Source organism: Chrysochloris asiatica, unplaced genomic scaffold (assembly GCF_000296735.1).
Source record: "Chrysochloris asiatica unplaced genomic scaffold, ChrAsi1.0 scaffold00219, whole genome shotgun sequence".
Taxonomy (NCBI): domain Eukaryota; kingdom Metazoa; phylum Chordata; class Mammalia; order Afrosoricida; family Chrysochloridae; genus Chrysochloris; species Chrysochloris asiatica.
Genome location: NW_006408737.1, coordinates 2,785,345 through 2,804,749, shown reverse-complemented (window position 1 = coordinate 2,804,749; position 19,405 = coordinate 2,785,345). Strand labels below are relative to the sequence as shown.

Below are 19,405 nucleotides of genomic sequence, written 5' to 3'. Positions count from 1 at the left end.
AAGAAAGGAAAAGGTCAAAATGGATGTCAGAAGAGACACTGAAACTTGGTCTCCAGCATAGAGATGCCAAAGCAAATGGACGAAATGAGGAGGTCCAAGAGCTGAACAGAAAATTTCGAAGATCAGCTCAAGAAGATAAAGCCAAATATTATAACAAAATGTGCAAAGATCTGGAGTCAGAAAAACAAAAAGGAAAAACACACTCGCATTTCTTAAGCTGGGGGAACTAAAGAAAAAATTCAAGCCTCAGCTTTTGTTATTAAAGGATTCTCTGTGCAAATTATTGAATGATGCAGAAAACATCAAAAGAAGATGGAAGGAATACACAGAGTACTGTACCAAAAGAAAATGGTTGATGTTCAGCCGTTTCAAGGGGTAGCATATGATCAAGTCCAAGGTGTATTGAAAGAATTGGCTAAGAACAAGGCACCAGGAATTAATGGAATAAAAATTGAAATCTTTCAAGAAAGTGAGTCAGCACTGGAAGCAAACACTCACTCTCTCTACCAAGTAATTTGGAAGACAACTATCTGGCCAATGATTGGAAGAGATCCATATTTGTCCCCATTCCAAAGAGAGGTGATCCAACGGAATGCAGAAATCATCTGACAATATCTTTGATATCCCATGCAAGTAAAGTTTTACTGAAGGTAATACAGAAACGTCTGCAAGCATACATTGACAGAGAACTTCCAGAGGTTCAAGCCAGATTTAGAAGAGGCCGTGGAACAAGGAATATCAGTGCTGATGTCCGATGGATCTTGGCTGAAAGCAGAGAATACCAGAGAAATACCTGTGCTTTATTGATTACACAAAGGCTTTCGATTGTGTGGATCATGACAAGCTATGGACAACATTGCAAAGGAAGAGTATTCCGGAACACTTAATTCTGCTCTTGAGGAATCTGTACCTGGACCAAGAAGCAGTTGTTTGAACAGAACATGGGAACACTGAATGGTTTAAAATTAAGATAGATGTGCGACAAGGTTGTATTCTTTTACCATACTTATTCAGTCTGTATGCTGAGCAAATAATCCAAGAAGCTGAGTTATATGAAGAAAAATATGGCCTGGGGATTGGAGGAAGACTCATTAACAACCTGCGATATGCAGATGATACAACCTTGCTTGCTCAAAGTGAAGAAGACTTTAAAATATTTACTGCTGAAGATCAAAGAGCACAGCCTTCGGTATGGATTACATCTCAATGTAAAGAAACCAAAAATCCTCACCACTGGACCAATAAACAACATTCTTACTAGTGGAGAAAAGATTGAAGTTTTCAAGGACTTCATTCTTCTTGGATCAACTATCAACACTCATGGAAGCAGTAGTCAAGAAATCAAAGGATGTATTGCATTAGGCAAATCTGCTGCACAAGATCTTTTTAAAGCGTTGAAGAGCAAAGATGTCAGCTTGAAGACTAAGGTGTACTTGACCCAAGCCGTGGTATTTTCAATATCCTTAAATGCATGTGAAAGCTGCACAGTGAATAAGGAAGACCGTAGAAAAATTGATGCATTTGAGTTACAGTGTCGGAGGAGAATATTGAAAGTGCCATGGGCTGCCAAAAGAACCAACAAATCTGTGTTGGAAGAAGTGCAGCCAGAATGCTCCTTGGAGGCCAGAATGGCCAAACTTCGTCTCTCATACTTTGGACATATTGTCAGGAGGGACCAGTTGCAGGTGAAGGATATCACGTTTGGTAAGGTGGAGGGTCAGAGAAAAAAAGGAAGACCCCCAGAAAGATGGATTGGCAAAGTGGCAGCATCAATGGACTCAAGCGTGGAGTCCAATTGTGAGTTTGGCCCAGGATTGGGCAGTGTTTCTTTCTGTTGTGCACAGAGGTGTGCATAGAGTTAGTACAGATTTGATGGCATCTAACAACAACAAAGGAGTTCTGGTAGCATAGTGGTTACCAATCAAGCTGCGAACCTCAGTGTCAGCAGTTTGAAACTAACAGCTGTTCTCCGAGAGAAAGATGAGGCTTTCTGCTTCCATAAAGATTTACTATCTCAGAAACCCTATACGGGGCCGCTAAGGGTCAGAATCGACTTGACGGCACTTAACAATAACAACACTAAAAGAATATGACAGCTATAAAATCTAGGTTTTCTTTTAGTAACTTTCAGTATGTTTCTACATATTTTATCATCATGTAAGCAAAATAATTTTTCATGTGGGAGAATGATTTGAAATATGAAATTTTAAAATATTATTTACTAGCTATCTGGTCGTGTTACCTCTCACACAGTAAAAGTGACTGTTATGCCATTAAGTCGGCCCCAACTCACAGAGCCAGACAGGGCTTCCGAATCTCTAAATCTTTTCCCAGCAGAAAGCCTCATCTTTCTCTTGCAGAGCCATTGGTGGGTTTCAACTACTGACTTATTGGTTAGCAGTCCATTTCTAATTCTGCAGTGCCACTGGCACTCCGGCAAAATATTAGATGTGATTGTTTAAAGATTCCAATGTCAAATACATGTAGAGAGTACCTGACACATACCCACTACGGACAAGTTGATTCTGACTCATAGCAACCCCATAGGACAAAGTCAAACTCCCTAGTAGAGTTTCCAAGACTGTCATTTTTACAAACCTAGATTGGTACATCTTTCTCCCTCAGAGCAGCTGTTGGGTTTTCTGGCTGACCTTTTAGTTAGCCCTTGAGCACCTTAATCACTGTATCACCAGGGTTTCACCTAACACAAAGTAAATAATAAATATTAGAAATTATCATTCTCCTGAATTGACCTTAATGTCAGCCCTGAAGATCGGCTATCAAAATTGATTCATTTCAGAACTATTTTTATTTTCACATGCTAAGCTAATACATTGCTGCAGATTCTTACCATTGCCCTCCATTTAAATTGGCCGTGTGTGAGATAAATGAACCGAAATATATAACAGAAACTGCCATATAGTATTCAAATACTTCATGGAATTTTAGACTTTACTAGAATGTTATTCTGGCTGAGCCTCTTCCAAAACGGCTCTATTGGTTCTTTTGGCAGCCCATGGCACTTTCATTATTCTCCTCCAATACCATACCTCAAAAGCATCAATTCTTCTACGGTCTTCCTTATTCACTGTCCAGCTTTCGCATGCATATGAGGTTATTGAAAACACCATGGTTTGGGTCAGGCGCACCTTAGTCCTCAAGCTGACGTCTTTGCTCTTCAACACTTTAAAAGAAGTGCAGCCAGAGTGCTCCTTGGAGACCAAGATGGCCAAACTTCATCTCTCATACTTCAGACATGTTGTCAGGAGGGAACGGTCACTGGAGAAGGATATCATGTTTGGTAAGGTGGAGGGTCAGAGAAGGAGAGGAAGACCCCCAATGAGATGGATTGGCCTAGTGGCAGCATCGATGGACTAAAGCGTGGTAACAGTAGTGAGGTTGGCCCCGGGATCGGGCAGTATTTCGTTCTGCTGTATGTAAGGTCACTATGAGTAGGTACCGACTCGATGGCACCTAACAACAACAACAAAAATGTTATGAGTATGATAAGAACTAAAACCTTAATAGCAAATAGCACTAACATCTCATGTTCCAAACTGTCATTGTGTACTGTTATTGTGAATTGTGTGCTTAATATAACTGAAAACTTAATGTTTTAATTTCAAAGCACCAAATGCACTTGGGTAAGGGGTTGTTTTGTTATTAAGTTCCATTGAGTCACTTCCAATTCATAGTGACCCTGCCCCAGGAATGACTGGTGGGTGTGAACTGTTGACCCTTACAATTCAAACTGACCTTTTGATCCAGTGCATTGTCCTGCAGCACAACTTGTAGCAAATGCAGAGACTATTAGTTTGAAATCATTATAGTTTGGGGTTATTACTCTAAAAATATTTGGGCTAGTGGGGTGCTTTTGATAGTTTCTTAGGCAGCTGTAATGTTGGTGGCACAATAGTTACTGGAAAGTTGACGGCTCAAGGCCACCAGCAGCTCTGCAGGAGGAAAGACCTGATGATGTGATCCAGTCACAATATCCAGACACAATAATTCTATTTTGTACTGTAGGGTCGCTATGAGTTGGAATCTGCTCGACAATGATACTGGCATTGGTATACTTCGGAAGTATTTGTAGAGCAAATGTATGGTGCTGCTTCTGTATCCTCCTTTATCCTCCCTAGCCCGAAGTTCAATATAAATGAGTCCACTGATGCATCAGCACTCCACAAGCTATAAAGGACTATGCAGGTGTGGGATGCTTTATTGTTTAACCTTTGAACACACTAAAACAACTCTTAAAATTCCTATCATCACCTACATATCCATGTGGACTAATGCTTGACTCCCACATTTACAAAAAATCTAGCTATATTTTTTGTGACTTGGTTATTCCATTGTCTCCTACAAAACAGAAGGAAAAATATATCAAATTATCTTTGTTAAATGCTACTGGAATATTCCGATGTGAGCATTTATAGGAACTTTCTATCAACAATTGTAACTGGTAACTTGAAAGGGATGGAACCCACAGAGATAATGAAATGTTAGACATGAAAAACAAATTTATATGTGCTTTGTTACTGCTTTTGTAGATCTGTCACGTGGTTTCACTCATGGCCTGATGGATCTAGAAAGAAGACTGGCTTTAGTTTTGTTGTTATGTTTTGTTTATATGTTTTCATTTTCTGCTGGTAATAGCTGTTTCACAGAAGAAACCAAACCCATTTTTCATGTTTTATAAGCTCATGTAAAGTGCTTCATGTTCTCCTTTGGCTTTGTTGTTTTTTTTAGGATAAGCTTCCCGAGGACCAGTTTCAGGAAAAGACAGCAATGGACTTAGCAGCCGAGCAACTCCGTCTTTGGCCTACTCTGAGCAAATCAACCCAGAAGGAGCTGGTGCAGCGTGAGGAAAGCACTGTCTTCAGTCAAGCCATTCATTTCGCAAACCTCATGGTCAACCTACTAGTTCCACTAGACACAAGTAAAAACAAGCTCCTAAGAACATCGGCCCCAGGCGACTGGGAAAGTGGAAGCAACAGCATTGTTACAAACAGGTAGTGGATAAACACAGACCCACCTACTCTCCTTGGGGCCAGTCTGAGCTTAAGCTAGAATATAAAGTATTTGATGAAATATGGCCCTAAAAAAAACAACAAAAAACTAGCTATTTTCCTCATCTTCAGACTCGCTCAGCTCTTTTCTTTTGAAAGATCTTCTCCTCATCCTCTTATTCTTAATCATCTTTCCCACCTCTTTTCCCTTTCATGGCCTAAGTTTTCAAATGGTTCACCTACCACTGATCCACCCCTTCTGTCACTTTCTGCCATAGCACTGTGCAGAAAGTGCTCTGGAACGTATCTGGTGAGTTCCTTCTTGCAGAATAATTGCTTCTCATGCCTCCTTTCCCTCAGCTGATCTACTGCATTTGTCTGAAATCATGTCCTCAACCATACCTTGCTCTCAACCTTCCAATGACTTCCCTGACCACTAAAAATAAAACCCAAACAGTGTTTTACAGGCCTTCTAGGATATGGTCTCTGGCTACTGCTTTGATCTTAATTCTGGATACTGATACTCTTCTTCCAAACTGGTCTCTCTGCTTGTGCTAATACTTAAGCATTCCACCACCTCAAGGATTTTGTACTTGCTGTTCCTTTCATCTGGAATACTCTCTCCTAAATGGTCAAAAGAATCGATCTCTCTTGTAATCATTACAATGAAAAAATGAGTGTAAAACCGATTTTCTCCCATGTAAGCTATCACTCAATTCACAATAAAACCTTGAGGGGAAAAAAAGGATTTCTCAAGGCTTATGTGCTGATAGCCAGTAGGCAGGCTTGCAGAATGTGCTCTTTCATTGTTTAAATAATTATATATTCTGGAGTGTTATTGTGTACATCCAAAAAAAACCCAAAAAATAGAGGGAATAGATGTAAATACTATTGAATAGTGATGCACGGAGGGGATTGTAATCATTGCATGAAGTGATGAGTGTAAAACCGATGTTCTATGTAAACTGTCACTCAATTCACAATAAAGACTTACACACAAAAAAATTTAGGATAACAGCAACTGCTGCTACCTTTGAAAACATTTTCGTTTTGACAAGACTTCTCTAAACTTATCATCTCTGTAGGAGCTCTGGTAGCTGTAGCTTTCTGTTCCCCTTAAGATTGATAGCCTCAGGAACCCTATACAGGGTCGCTATGAATAGGAAATTGACTCTACAACCACCATCTTTGAAGTTTTAAACCATAGTTCAGAATTTGTCTGATGCATACATTGTTTTTTTTTTTTTGAAGCTTTTTATTGTGAACTGAGTGAATATTTACTGAGCATATCATTAGTTTTACATTCAGATTTAGAGTAGACCATCAGATTTATATTTAACTGTAATTGATTAAAAAAAAAAAAAGAATCAGTCTCTCATTACATTTAGGTCTCTGTTCAAATGTCACCTACTTAGAAAGGCCTTCCTGTCATTCCTAACTTAAATATCATCTACATCCTCTACTTTGGATTATTTTGCTTTTGTTACATTTTCCATTTTAATTTTTTTAAATCTGTTGTCTTATTCTCTGTCTCATTTGTCTATTTTGTTCACTGCTATTTGCCCAGCATGTTTGCACATGATTTATTATGAAGTGGTGTCTAGTCTTCCCCGACTCATAGTGAACTTATGCCCAACAAAACGAACCACTGTCTAGTCCTGCGCTAGCTTCACAATCCTTGTTGTGCTTAAGCCCATGTGCCAATCCATGTGGTAGGGGTCGTCTTCTTTTTATGCTGACCCTTCATGTTAGCAAGCATGATGTCCTTCTCCAGGTGCTGGTCCCTCCTGATAATATGTCCAAAATATAAGAGACAAACTCTCATCATCCTTGCTGTGAAGGAGCATTCTGGCTGTATTTCTTCTAGCACAGATTTTGTGTTCTCCTAGAAGTCCTTTGTAATTTTAATATGCTCCTCCAATACCAAAGTCTTCCTTATTCAGTATCCAACTTGCACATGCATCTGAGGCTATTGAAAATACCATAGCTAGGGTCAGGCATACTTTAGTCCTCAAACTGACATCTTTGCTCTATAACATTTTAAAGAGATCTTGTGCAGCAAGTTTGTCTAATGCAATACACCATCTTATTTCTCTTGATTGCTACTTCCGTGAGTGTTGATAGTGGATCCAAGCAAAATAAAGTCTTTGACTACTTGATTCTTTTCTCCAATTATCATGATGTTATTTATTGGTCTAGTTGTTGTTGTTGTTGTTGTCAGGTGCCATCGAGTCGGAACTGACTCATAGTGACCCCATGCATAGCAGAATGAAACAATGTCCAATCCTGGGCCAACCTCACTACCACTGCCACACTTGACACCATCAATGATGCCACCTGGCTGATCCATCTTGTTGGGGGTCTTCCTCTTTTTCTCTGACCCTCCACCTTACCCAGCATGACATCCTTCTCCAGTGACTGTACTCTCCGGACAACGTGTCCAAAGTAGGAGAGATGAAGCTTAGCCATCTTGGCCTCCATGGAGCACTCTGGTTGTACTTCTTCCAAAACAGATCTATTGGTTCTTTTGGCAGTCCATGGCATTTTCAGTATTCTCCTCCAACACCACAACTCAAAGGCATCAATTCTTCTACAATCTTCCTTATTCACTGTCCAGCTTTCGCATCCATATGAGGTTATTGAAAATACCATGGCTTGGGTCAGGCGTACCTTAGTCTTCAAGCTGACATCTCTGCTCTTCAGTACTTTAAAAAGTTCCTGGGCAGCAGATTTGCCCAGTGCAATACGTTGTCTGATCTCTTGACCGCTGATTCCGCGAGTGTTGACAGTTGACCCAAGAAGAATGAAGTCCTCGACAACTTCAATCTCTTCTCCATTGATAAGAATGCTGTTTATTGGTCCAGTGGTGAGGATTTTTGTTTTCTTAACATTGAGATGTAATCCATAGTATATGTTTCAAGTGTTCTTCACTTTCAGCAAGCAAGGTTGTATCATCTTCATATCGCAGGTTGTTAATGAGTCTTCCACCAATCCTGATGCCACGTTTTTCTTCATAGAACCCAGCTTCTTTTATTTGCTCAGCATACAAATTAAACAAGTATGGTGAAAGAACACAACCCTGTCTCACACCTTTCCCAATTTTAAAACATTCAGTGTTCCCATGCTCTGTTCGAACAACTGCCTCTTGTTCCAAGTACAGATTTCTCAGAAGTACAATTAAGTGTTCTGGAATACTCATACTTCTCAGTTGGTCTAGTGGTGAGGATTTTTGTTTTCTTTAATCGAGGTGCAACCCATACTGAAGCCTGTGATGTTTGATCTTAATCAGTAAGTATTTTAAATATTCTTCACTTTCAGCAATCAAGTTTGTAACATCTGTATATCACAAGCTGTTAATGAGTTGTCCTCCAATCTTAATGCCACATTCTTCTTCATATAATCCAGCTTCTCCGATTATTTGCTCAATATACATATTGATTAAGTATAGTGAAAGAATTCAACATTGGCATACGTTTCCTGTTTTTAAATCATTCAGTGTTCTTTTGTTCTGTTTGAACAACTGCCTCTTATCTATGTATAGGTTCCTCGTGAGCACAATTAAGTGTTCCAGAATACTTATTCTGCATAGTGTTATCCATAGCTTGTCTTGATCTATAGTCGAAAGCCTTTACATAGTCAATAAAGAACAGGTAAACATTTTTCTGGTATTGTCTGCTTTCAGCCAAGATTCATCTTCTATCAACAATTATATCCACCACCACCCCCCTTTCCACGTCCTCACATGAATCCAGCTTGAAACTTTGGCAGTTTCCAATCAATGTCCTGTTGTAGCCGTTTTGGGATTATCTTTAACAAAACTTTACTTGCATGTGTTATCAATTATATTGTTGGATGATTTCCACTGTTGGGTCACCTCTCTTTGGAATGAACACAAATATGTGTTTCTTCTAATCACTCAGTTGGGTAGCTGTCTTCCAGATTTCTTGGCATAGTTGAGTGCTGCATCAGTTTGTTGAAAGATTTCAATTTGTATTTCATCATTTCTCAGAGCCTTGTGTTTGCCAGTGCCTTCAGTGCACCTTGGACTTCTTCCTTAAGTATTCTTGCATCTTGTGATCATATGCTGTCCCTTGAAATGGGTGAACATCAACCATTTCTTTTTGGTATAGTGATACTGTGTGTTTCTTCTGTCTTCGTCTTTGCCCATAGAATCTTTCAATATCACAAGTTGAGGCTTGAAGTTTTTCTTCAGTTCTTTCAGCTTGAAAAATACTGAGCGTGTACCCTTTGGGGAAAGTTTTAGCACATTTCATTATAATACTTTATAATGCTTTGTCTTCTTATGCTTCCCTTTGAAATTTTCTTTTCAGCTCTTTTACTCTTTCATTTCTTCTCTTAAGCATCACTATGCTGAAAAGCACATTTCAGAGTCTCTTCTGACATCCATGTTGGTCTTTTCTTTCTTTCTTGTCTTCTTAATGACCTTTTGCTTTCTTCCTGTGGGAAGTTCTTGATGTCATCCCACAACTCCTGTGATCTTCAGTCATTATTGTCTAATGCATCAAATCTGTTCTGAGATAATTTCTTAATTTAAATTGGATCTGTTCAAAGTAAAATTTGGGTTCTCATGGACTTGTTTTAATTTTCTTCAGCTTCAGCCTGAATCTGCATATGAGTAACTGATGGTCTCTGCATATGAGCAATTGGTGGTCTGTTCCACAGTCTGCCACAGGCCTTGTTTTGAAACTTTTCCACCGTCTCTTTCCACCAATGTAGTCAATTTGATTTTTGTATATTCCATGTGGTCTGTGTTGTTTAACCAAGGTCTTTGCAATGAATAAGTCAGTCATTGGTCTTGCAAAATTCTGTCATGTGATCTCCAGCATCATTTCTGTCACCATGGCCATATTTTCAACTACTGATCCTTCCTCTTTGTTTCCAACCTTTGCATTCCAATCACCAGTTATTATCACTACATCTTTATTGCTTGTTTGATCAATTTCGGATAGAAGAAATGGGTAGAATTCTTCAATTTCATCCTCACTGGCTTTAGTACTTGGTTCATAAATTTGGATAATAGTGGTATTAACTGCTCTTCCTTGTAGGCGTATATTTTATCCTATCACAGGTAGTTTTATTCTTCAAGATAGATCTCAAAATGTTATTTTTGATGATGAATGTGACACCATTCCTCTTCAGTTTGTCATTTCTGCCATAGTAAACCAGGATTGTCAAATTCAAAATGGCCAATACCAGTTCATTTGAGCTCGCTAATGCCTAGGATATCAATCTTTATCCATTCCATTTTATTTTTCACAACTTATTTTCCTAGATTCATACTTTGTATATTCCATGTTCTGATTATTAATATATGTGCACAGCTTTTTCTCCTTATTTTGAGTTTTGCCCCATCAGCAAATGAATGTCCCGAAAGTTTACTCCATTTGCATTATCACACTCAGCTCTACTTTGAGGAGGCAGCTCTAACACAGTCATATTTTGAGTGCCTCTCAGCTTGAGGGACTCATCTTCTGGCACTGTATCTAATAATATTCTGGGGCTATTCATCTTGTTTCAGTATTCAATATTCTAATGCTATCTGACTGTTCCACTACTGTTCATAAGAATTTTAGTGACTATGCATTCAGAATAGTCTGCCCCTTCTCCTTCCTAGTTTGTCTTAGTCTGGAAGCTCAGGTGAAACCTATCCACCACGGGTATAATCTTCTGGTATTTAAAATACTAGTGACGTAACTTCCAGCATGACAGCAACACACAAGCTACCAGAGTGTGACAAACTGACAGACAAGTGGCAGCTGCACATAGTATGCATTCACTAAATACTTGCTTGAACAAATTAAATGAATGAATAAATGAACCGATCACTTAACACAGTCATGAAATTCTATCCTTCCAGTTTGTGTGTGTGTGTTTTGTTTGTTTGTTTGGGGGAGGTGGTCGTTAGCTTTTGATTCTACTTTGGGTGAAAGGTTACAGAGCACATTTGGTTTCCTTTCAATAGTGAGGACACATTTGGTTTTGTGACATTGACTGTAATCCTTTCAGTGTAACAGCACGCTTCTCACTTCCTTTTGGGGTTTCCCTTTTCAATTCATCTTTCTTTCCTTTCCTGCCCCTATCCTTTTAGGTTTTCAGTGACAGTATGACATTCTGGGAGTTCTTCTAGCTCTCATAAATTCTTTTTCCCAGGCTCTTCCTGGAAACTCTTCTTCTCTTCCCATTTTCAGTTGATATGTCATGCTCTTTATGCTTTTGCAGAAATGGAATTTACCTACAGGCTTACAACTCTGACCCCAGCGTCTCAGCACTTCAGTACTGTCAGCAACACGCAGAGTTTCTGGTCTCCCAGCCTAGACAGCTTAGAGTCAGCATTTCACACCATACGGTCAATTACACAGATCTTTTATTTCTTCTTGTTCAGGTTTCTTGTTCCTCCTTGGTTATTTTCTGTGGACAGCGTAGCCCAAGGCCCCCATCACTTCAAACCAAATCATTATAACAGTTTCCCACCTGTTTTTGTTTGTTTTTAATCCCTCCCTCTTCTTTAGTATACTCTGCCCTTGCTGGCACAAGAATCTTCTGAAATGATGTTTCCATCACACTTCTTTATTGCTCACAAAACCCTTTTTCATTTATTACAAACTCATTTGCTTGATCTAAAAAATATTTTATAATCTGTCCCCGCTCTCCCTCCCCAGCCTAACTCCCAGTGCTAGTCAAAGTTGACGTCCAGGATGACCATCAGCAACTATGTTTTCCTTTCCTCTTAACGTTGTCGTTATATTTGATCTTGTTTTCTCAAAATCTACATAGTAAGCAGCTAAAAACTTCAGTTCTTCAAGACTTAAGGATGATTTGATGGCTACATTGTTAGCTTTACTTTAACACTGATTCAGGCGTGTTCTTAAACATGGAGTAAAGAAAACTGAGAAGGTTAGAACAGGCAAAGGAGTTTTGTTTGTTTGTTTCTCTTTCCCCCATGATTGGCATTCTAGCAGAAGGTGTGGGGAGCCAGGAGTGTTTGTTGGACAGTGGGAGCTGGGTAATAAGAGCAATCAATGTATTTACCTATCCTGTGTGACTGTACAGTCTGCAGAATAATGACGGCTTCATAGTGGCCAAAAGCATTGTTATTCACTCAGAGAGAGAAACAAATTTTGGCAAAAGATGGTTCATATGATAGTTCGGTCCCTTCGTTTGAGAGACTATGTCATTTGCAGTAAAAATTATTTTACTTTGCCTACTTGAGGTTAGCACAGGATTGGGCAGTGTTTCGTTCTGTTGTGCATAAGGTCGCTGTGGGTCGGTACTAACTCGACAGCACCTAACAACAACAACCAGGGAGCCTGGTGTCGCACTGTAGGATAAGGAGCTCTGGTAGTGTAGTGGGCTGCTAACTCAAGGTCATCAGTTCGAAACTACCAGTGGTTCTGCAGGGAAAATACGAGGCTTTCTGCCCCGGTAAAGATTTACAACCTCAGAAACACTATACAGGGTTGCTAGGGGTCAGAACCAACTCCACAGAATATAACCACCACCTGGGAGTCATGGCGTAGCACTGTAGGATAAGCACAGACTGCTAACTACAAGGTTGGCAGTTCCATTCCTCAGAAACTCTGCATATGGTCTCTATGATTCGTTACTGACTCAATGGCATTTAACAACGACAACCAGGGAATTGTTCCCAGCTGCCAGAGGCAATCATATTACTTTCTCTGGCTCTGTGTGGCAAGTCCTGGTGTGGTGCTTTAGGATAAATGCTGACCTGTTAACTACAAGGTTGATGTTTCTGACTCATAGCACAAGCTGTATAGGGTTTCCAAAGAGCAGCTGGTGAGTTTAAACAGTTGACCTTGCAGTTCAAACCAACCTTGTGATCGAGTGCTTATCCAACAGTGCCACACAAGGACTCCAATTTGGGATTACTAGGGCTTTTTTAGTTTTCTTTTAAGGCTTGGATATAAGATAAATTAAAGAGTCCCCTTTAACTTTTTTTCTATGATTCCTGAGTGCCTTTTGGAAAAGCAATTTGTTTTCCTTGCAAAAACAAATCTGAATCCAAAGGATAATGGCTGACAGTAGCTTCCAAATACAGGCAAATTTAGCATCATATATCACCACTTAACATGGAATTACGTGTACTTGAGTGTACAACTCTTTGAGCAAGTTTAAATTGCTATGTAAATGAACTGTAATATCATTTGTTACATTTGCATACTGACTGATTTATTTTCCTTTACTTAGTATTGCAGGAAGTGTAGCTGAGAGCTATGATACAGAGAGTGGGTTTGAAGATTCAGAGAATAATGACATTGCCAATTCTGTTGTGCGTTTTATTACCCGATTTATTGACAAGATTTGTACAGAGAGTGGAGTTACTCAGGATCACATCAAGAGCCTTCATTGCATGATACCAGGTAATCACTGTGCAGATACTAGAGACTCCAAATATCAGAGATAACTAAGTAAGAACTTCACTTTTGGGTCAATTTTTTCCAGCATAAGACCTGTAATACTTGTCTTCCATGTAGCTTAGCCATGCTGTTGATTTATGTTTTGATTAATTTTTAATCATAAATTATTTGCAATTTGTTGTGTTGTGCTCTTTCATTTTGAATGCTCTGACTCATCTTAGGAATTGTTGCTATGCATATCGAGACCCTAGAAGCGGTGCATCGAGAGAGTAGAAGGCTTCCACCAATACAGAAGGTAAATATTCCAGACTGCATGCTTTCAGGCTATAGTATCTCTTCTTAAAAGTGGCAACTGTTGTGCCCCCCAAAAATACCTTCTCTTAACTTTTTCCAAATCCAGTGCTGGTTTTAATGATACATTAAACTTTTAGAAGAGTTTTGTCTTGTCGTCCTTAGGAAAGGGATACTGAAATAGGAACAGTGGCTTCAACAAAGGAGCAATAATAACCTCTTGTTGAGTCTACTTTTATAGGCAGGGTATAAATTATGAGCAGTTCTAACTTACAAACTCAACCCAAGATTTTATGCCCTGCCTACTTCCAAAAAAGAATTTAAGGCACTCACCATGAAAATAGAAGTTTCCTAAATCTGGCTATATATCACAGGTGTATTAAAATTTCAGATCCTAAATCCTACCCAGCCTCCTGAATTAGAGTCTCCTGGGACACGGCCTGGAAATCTGTATTTTAACAAGTCTTCAAGATGAATATTTTATAGCTAGTCTGCCACCAGTCTGTGGAATAGGGTTCAAGCCCTCTCACCTCTGTAACAGAAGTAGGAAGAACAAAATCAAAGGAGAGCGCTGAAGTTTGATAGGACAGAAAATTCTGTGAGGATACTGAGCTACAATAATCATTATATACTTTGCCCTTACATTTAGCTCTGACTGCTTATTCCTTAGTAAAAAAAAAAGAAAAAGAAGCATATTAGATCTTCAGGAGAGAATTTTTTCCTAGCACTAAACTCTGCAGAAGAATGTACCATCTAGTTCCTCATATTAAGGATACTATGGCAGGATTGCCCAAAATGCTTGATACTCATTACTTACCTTCTCCTGCAAGTCTGGGAAACACTATATAGGATTGCTATGCGTGAGAACCAACTCTATGGCACTTAATAGCAACAACAACTTATCAATGACTGGGAACAAAATGTGTATAAATTAGTGAATGGAAAACTGATTTGTTCTCTAAATCTTTACTTAATTCACAATAAAAAGTTTTTAAAAGCTAAATAAATAAATTACAAGACCAGGTTTTTTAAATGACTCATCCTTTTTTTTTTATGATTTATTGTGAATTATGTGATTGTATACATGGGAGAACATTAGTTTTACATTCATTCTATCATATATCCTCTCATTGCCATGGTTACAATCCCCTCCATGCAATCCTTCCCCCATGCCCTCCAGGTCTTCAGCACACAGTCGCTCTCCCTCTCTGGATCTAAAGTCTCCAGCTGCTCCATCGCTCCACGTCATCATCTCTGGCTCCATTTCAGACATCACTACTTCTCTGGGTAGGGTTCCGCTCCTAGACTGAAAAGTTAATCACTCCCCTCCTTGCTATAAAGCGTCCACCTTTACATTTCCAACCCTCACAGTCAGTCCTGATAACAATTATTCACTATTGTATCACAAGAGACCCGTCTGCATTTCATTGCATCAGATTGAATACTACTCACTGGAGATTCTACCTTCCTCCAGGCCCTCTGGATCTAGGTTCCCTCTTGAAAGCTTGTAAGCCAGTCACTTCTTGCCTTTGTAGCCCCCAACCCAAGACTCATCCATTTTTAAAGTTTTGTTTTTTCACTTTATAAAAGCATCAATGCACTTTGTATAAAAGGCATGAATGAAAGAAACTGTAAAAAGGAAAAGCCCTTCACAGTCCTCCCTACCCCTCACCCTCATATTCACCTAACCTAAGATGTTGTTGTTATTAAGTGCTATCAAGTCATTTCCAACCCATAGTGACACTGTATAGGGTTTCTGAGGAGCGGCTGATAAGTTTAAAGAGTTGACTGTGGTTCAAACAACATTTCAGTCCAGCACATTAACCCACAGCACCACAACAGGACTCCTTACCTTTAACAGTTTGGTTCAGATTCTCACAGTCTTTTCCCTTCTTTTTCTAAAAATGGGATTACATTATACATTATTTGCTGCTGCTTTTATTTAGCAATGTATTCTGGCTATCTTTCTATATTAACACATGTCTCTCTGCTTGGTGCTTTTAATGTTAAAACGAACTCTTTTGAATTGATGCTTCAAAGATCTGAGTTATTTCCAATCATTTTATTGTTAACAAAGCAATGCTACAAAAAAATTTTCATGCTTGGATGAGGAAACCTTCATTTCTTTCTCTTTCCAAATCTGTTTTTGTCAATTTGGCAATCTGGAAATTTTGACTAAGGATTTTTAGATCTAGAACTGAAAAGGCAACCTTTATTTAAGTATTAAAAGCCATATAAGAATTGCATTTAAAATGTTTTCTCTTTTGTTAGCCCAAGATTCTTAGACCTACTCTACTGCCAGGAGAAGAAATTGTTTGTGAAGGTCTTCGCGTCCTGCTGGATCCTGATGGAAGAGAGGAGGCCACTGGAGGCCTTCTTGGAGGCCCTCAGCTCCTGCCAGCAGAAGGAGCCTTGTTCCTCACCACATACAGAATTCTCTTCAGAGGAACTCCCCATGATCAACTAGGTATGCTCATAATATGTCATCAGTACATAAATATATATTATGGTATATGAGGTTTTGATTCTGTCTGTGGGCAGTAATTTATAGATATTTCAGATTCAAAATAAACTTTTTGCCAAGTGGTACTTTTGGGATATTTTTATCTGTCAACAGCTAATGATAATTTGAGCACATATTTTAAAACCTTTCTTTTTTGCTTTATTCTTAATCTTTGATGTCTTCAATATTTGAGGATATTTCTTTTTCTATATAATATGTCTCTTCCTATAAGATTGCATTGAGTCAGATGATCTTTTGTGGAGCATAGTAGGTTGGGAGATAGAAAGAAGCAAGATAGCAGGTAGGCTGTAACAGTTGTTTATCTCTAGGAAAGGATGTGTCTCCGGAGGGAATTGTCATGTAATAAAATTAATAATATTTTAGAATAATGCCATTTTCTCTCACTGCATCCCTAGGCACTGCCTTCTCCAGATACCTTTCTCCATCAAAGACTAGCAAAGTGAGCAGTAGAGTAACCTATACAATGCTGTTTAGTAAATCTTGTCTTTCTGCAGTTGGTGAGCAGACAGTTGTGCGGAGCTTTCCCATTGCCTCCATCACCAAGGAGAAGAAGATCACAATGCAGAACCAGCTACAGCAGAATATGCAAGAAGGACTGCAGATCACATCAGCATCTTTTCAGGTACTTGGAGAAGGGAACTATTCTTGTATTGTTTAAAACTTTTCAAAGATTTACTGTTGTGACAATTTTCTGTGGTTAGAAGCTACAGGATGAGGAAGACCAAAGGATCTGGAAGGGTAGTCTTCAGCTGAGTAAACTCATGAATAGTCCTGAGTTTAACCCCTCATTTCCTGTGCAGTTAGCCAACTTAGTACCAACAAATTATCAATGTTTAGTAATCTTAGAAACTTAAACACATACAATTGGCTTTTGTCAAGTTATACCTCAACTTGTATTTGATTAAGACCTTAGATAAAAAGCAATTCTTCTGGCATCTATTTCAGAAGGAACTGCCTTTTGGCTTTCCTGTGAAAGAGATAAAACTCTGAGAAGTGTGTGGAGGACTAAAGTACTGTTGGTACTAACTTAATCCAAACCAACCAGTTGCCATCTGCTTTATTTTGTGTCATAGTAGAACTGTGCTCCGTGAGGTTTTCAGTGGCTCGTTTATCAGACGTGGATCCTCAGGCCATTCTTCCAGAGGTTGTCTGACTAGCCTTGGTCTGCCAGTCTTTCAGTTAGCAGAACTCATTAACTATTTACATTACTTAGGGACTCGCTAACTGAATAACCACTGATAAAACAAGGATTTTTCTAGGGACTTCAGAACTTGTCGAATTACTTATTTAAACCAGTGACCTTAATTAGTTTTTCCTTTTTAAAAAAAAAAAAAAAAGTTCATTTTATGGTATTTTGCTTTTCCTATTCTTCATGCTTTGTCTCTATCTTCTCAAATTTACAAGGACTCTAACTCTTGCCTCATTTATCCCTAGTAACTCCCTATGCTAATTTTGTGAAACTGAGGTGCTGACCTTTAGTCTCTAGGCCTTCTCCCATCAGACCATTGACTCCCTAGGGATTTCCTCACTCTCCTAACTGCCAAAGACCTCTAAACTAAAACACTGCATAACTGTACTGGTTAGGATTCTAGTCAAATTGAATTAATTTCTCCTTAGATTTATAGTATCTCTAGGTGGAAAAAGACCTTATAGGCCAAGTTTCCCATCTAAAACCAACAGCTCAGATATGCGATGGGCTTGTCTGTTTCTTCAGCCTTTCATAGGAGAGAGTTTTTAGAGAAACCCACCTTCAAGATACATGAAATTTAAAATTTTTTAAATCAAAAGATTGTATTTAATAATATCCAAGGTCCCTCAACTTCTAAAGTCTTCCACTTAGTATTGTTACTTTCTGTTATTTCTGTGGTATTGGTAAAAACTGTCTGGAAATCTTTGATGCTCTTGATGTTTTTAATCTCTTTTTCTCTAGTTGATTAAAGTAGCATTTGATGAAGAAGTGAGTCCAGAAGTAGTAGAGATCTTTAAGAAACAGCTGATGAAATTCCGCTATCCTCAGTCTATTTTTAGCACCTTTGCTTTTGCTGCTGGACAAACTACCCCGCAAATAATTTTACCCAAACAGAAAGAAAAAAACACCTCCTTTCGGTAAGAAGAAAAACAGTCTTTTAATTTCAGCCTCCCATGTCCTTTGGGGATATGACCCATCCTTTGCATGATTGCTCATTTCTTTGCTATTTTGTCAAACCCATTGAGCCAACCAAGCTCATTGATAGCCTCGTATATAACAAGTTTCTAAGACTAAGCATTACAGATGTTTTGACTGTCATGTCCAGTGCTCATGCTGTATATTCAGAATGTGAGTTCTGTTTTCCTGTTTTTTAACTGTTAAGCAATCCCTCCAGCTTTCATAATATCCAGGCTCATGGATAGTTAAGTTTTGATCTAGAGATGGGAGTCCTTATTTTCTAATTCTATTTTGTAACTTTTTACTTTGATATAATTTCAAGCTTTTAGATAAGTTACAATAGTACAGAGAATTCCTTTACTCAAATTAACTAGTTATTTATATTTTGCTCAGTTTGTTTGGTCAGTCTTTCATATTTTTTTCTAAAACATAAAACATGTGAGTTACATTCATAAAACCTCATTGTCCTTAAATATGTCAATGAACATTAAAGGTATTATTTTATATAACCACAATATAATCAAAACCAGGAAATTTAATTGACATATTACTTTTATCTAACACAGATTCATATTCCATTTTTTTTTAATGATCTCAGTAATACCCTTTTATAGCTACTTTTCCTCCACTGGTTCAGGATCTAATCTAGGATTAGGCATTGCATTTACATGTCATGTTTCTTTATTAGAAGTTCATATTTTCTAATGAAGGCTTTCAGAAATTTATGTTGACATTTTAAAGTTCCATTTATAAAATAGCAGTTGTAAGATTCTCTTTAATCAATGATAAAATATAAGTGCTAAAATGTCTTCATTTTCATCATTAATTAATCACCTAGAATGTGGGCCTCTTCCAGTACAAATTACATATTAGGGAGAACTTTGCAGATTCTGGCGGCCTTTCCTCTATAATCCTAAGGATTATAGAGGATTTCAGGCTCCAGACAGTGTGTCATAGCTGGCCACCAGTACCACTGTTACCTGGGAAGTAAAGGAGAATAACCAGGTATAGACACAAACAGCCTTTTAGATATTTACAA

The 19,405-nt window shown here is 38.4% G+C and overlaps 1 protein-coding gene across 2 annotated transcripts in view; it reads left to right on the top strand.

Annotated features, from left to right (window-relative positions):
* The window catches only part of SBF2 (SET binding factor 2), a 552,380-nt gene that overhangs the window by 416,586 nt on the left and 116,389 nt on the right, over positions 1 to 19,405 (top strand). For both annotated transcript variants that reach the window (XM_006873002.1, XM_006873003.1), the window contains exons 19-24: positions 4,750 to 5,012; positions 13,236 to 13,408; positions 13,627 to 13,700; positions 15,968 to 16,163; positions 16,715 to 16,842; positions 18,151 to 18,326. In XM_006873002.1, coding sequence (XP_006873064.1) covers positions 4,750 to 5,012; positions 13,236 to 13,408; positions 13,627 to 13,700; positions 15,968 to 16,163; positions 16,715 to 16,842; positions 18,151 to 18,326 — 1,010 coding nt within the window. The remainder of the gene's footprint in view (positions 1 to 4,749; positions 5,013 to 13,235; positions 13,409 to 13,626; positions 13,701 to 15,967; positions 16,164 to 16,714; positions 16,843 to 18,150; positions 18,327 to 19,405) is intronic.